At 33.5% G+C, this 2,221-nt stretch overlaps 1 protein-coding gene across 1 annotated transcript in view; it reads right to left on the reverse strand.

Annotated features, from left to right (window-relative positions):
- LOC110019501 (copper chaperone for superoxide dismutase, chloroplastic) overlaps nucleotides 1-2,221 on the reverse strand; it is a 22,421-nt gene that overhangs the window by 1,408 nt on the left and 18,792 nt on the right. The window contains exon 5 of the mRNA XM_020717179.1: nucleotides 386-606. Within this exon, the coding sequence (XP_020572838.1) occupies nucleotides 386-606 (221 nt within the window). The remainder of the gene's footprint in view (nucleotides 1-385; nucleotides 607-2,221) is intronic.

A 2,221-nucleotide genomic window follows, 5' to 3' on the forward strand; every position in this document is an offset into this window, starting at 1 on the left:
CAAGAAAGCATTTTGCATTTCAAGATGAATTAATGTTATACATTGAATGAAAAAGAGAGAAAACTGTCAAAATGATCCCCGATTCTTTGCAGGGAGCCATTTAAGTCTCGGAGCCGATAAAAGTCCCAATTTAGTATCTAGATTTTTTTTAATAGGGGTTAAAATAATCATTTATGGGGACTATTTCAGCCCATATTTAAGGACTACGATGACTAATTTGATACTTTTATATATTCTGAGACTATTAAATCGTCCCATGTAAATATTCAAGGGACTCTTTTGACATATTACTCGAACTAAAAAAAATTGGCATTCGTAAAAGTATCCAGTATAATGCAAATTAGTCTAGTAAAGGCAAAGTATTATGGATGGTATATGAGCTCACCTTTTCTGATAAATTATTTGCAGGATTAAATGTTTTGCCTGTGCTTTCTGCTCCTCTAGTCAAATCCCCATACTCATTTATAGACCAACTGTGCTTACCAGGAGACAATCCACTGAAGCTTGCTTCAATTCTAGCCAATTGCATGTTCACTTGAGCCAGCCGTACCACCCCAAAGATCACCGGACCTTTGAACTCAGCAACAGCTGAGGAAACCAAAAAATCTACAAGAGAAAGATAAAATGTAAAATAAAAGCAGTTAGATATTACTCAAAGCAAAGATTATAAAGGGAAAATAGTCATTTGGGCCAAAAGGAGACAATATAACAAACCAAAGAAATGACTATAGGTCGATATACTATAAGCTTACGAGCAGGCATAAAACAAGGGGAATTTACATACATAGTCCCCCAATTCGTATGTACTTGTATATCTAGCACCTAAATTTTGCTTTTTTACATTTATAACACCAAAGCTTTCATATCATATAAAAAAAAACACCATTTAAATTTTAAAAAGTGAAATATACCTTTTCATGCATCTACAAGTTGGTATGCATGTAGAAAATTAAAGTTTAGATACAAGAGAATCCCTAGCATCCGCCGGCCTACATAAATAAAGTATAGCACATCATCAACATTTATTATTCTAAATAACAGACATTGTTCAAGTAGCATGCACTGATTTAAGTAGCATGCACTGACTGGAACAAAGTCTAGATTGAATCAAATAAGTTAATGAAATTAAGCTGCATTCTCTTATTAAGCTATTTTTATTTCAATTAGGTAGGCATCATCCATAGAATAATTTAGTATTAGATTTATGTAGCAGACCCCACATAGTGGGTTAAAGACTTGTTGACGTTGTAGCAGTATCAGATTTATTATATTTTGATGAGAGTAGTTTCAAAGTTGATTAACAAATCTATTTCTACATATAGAACATGATGGATGTCTTCTTCAACACTGATGAATTGAAATAAAAATTATCCAACGTTCCCTCTTTTGCACCATCTCCTTAGCTATTTCTACTTGCTGGCTTTGAAAACTTCCTCTACTCTTTTGGGGTTTCAAAGTAGCGAGTGATTTCAAAGTAATATTGAGATGTACGTCCCAAATATTTCTACAAACAGCAAGAAAAATATATTTAAATTTTCTTTCTTTCTGTGATTAATATTGAGATGTACGTCCCAAATATTTCTACAAAAAGCAAGAAAAATAGATTTAAATTTTCTCTCTTTCTGTGATTTTTGAATAACATTTTTCTCGCTGAATACATAGATAATTCATCTATAAATAGGTGAGTAGAAGAGACAAAAGGAGGAAAGAAATCGCCCTACAATTAAGTAATTCCTATAATTATGGAATAAACATAAATACCTATAATTAAGGAATTACCTTTTCTATACGATGACAAAATATAACAAGTACTAAATAGAATAAAGTAAATAATAATGAGCATATTTCCACACTCCCCCTCAAGGTTGGTTGTACAGATTGTACATGCCCAACTTGTTGGTTAGCTCATCAAAACTGGACATAGGGAGAGCCTTTGTGAGAATGTCTGCGATTTGGTCTCTAGAAAGAGTATAAACCACTTCAATGATTTCATTGTCCACCTTATCTGAAATGAAGTTTCTATCAATCTCAATGTGTTTCGTTCGGTCATGATGAACAGGATTCATTGCGATACTGATTGTAGCTTGATTGTCACAGAACATCTTGATAAAATCTTCTCCCATAATTCCAAGCTCCTTGAGAAATCTTTTGATCCACATTCCTTCACAGATTCCAAGTGCCAGTGCTCTGTATTCTGCTTCTGCGCCACTCCGAGGGACCA

The sequence above is a fragment of the Phalaenopsis equestris genome, unplaced genomic scaffold (genome assembly GCF_001263595.1).
Source record: "Phalaenopsis equestris unplaced genomic scaffold, ASM126359v1 Scaffold000060, whole genome shotgun sequence".
In the NCBI taxonomy this organism is placed as follows: domain Eukaryota; kingdom Viridiplantae; phylum Streptophyta; class Magnoliopsida; order Asparagales; family Orchidaceae; genus Phalaenopsis; species Phalaenopsis equestris.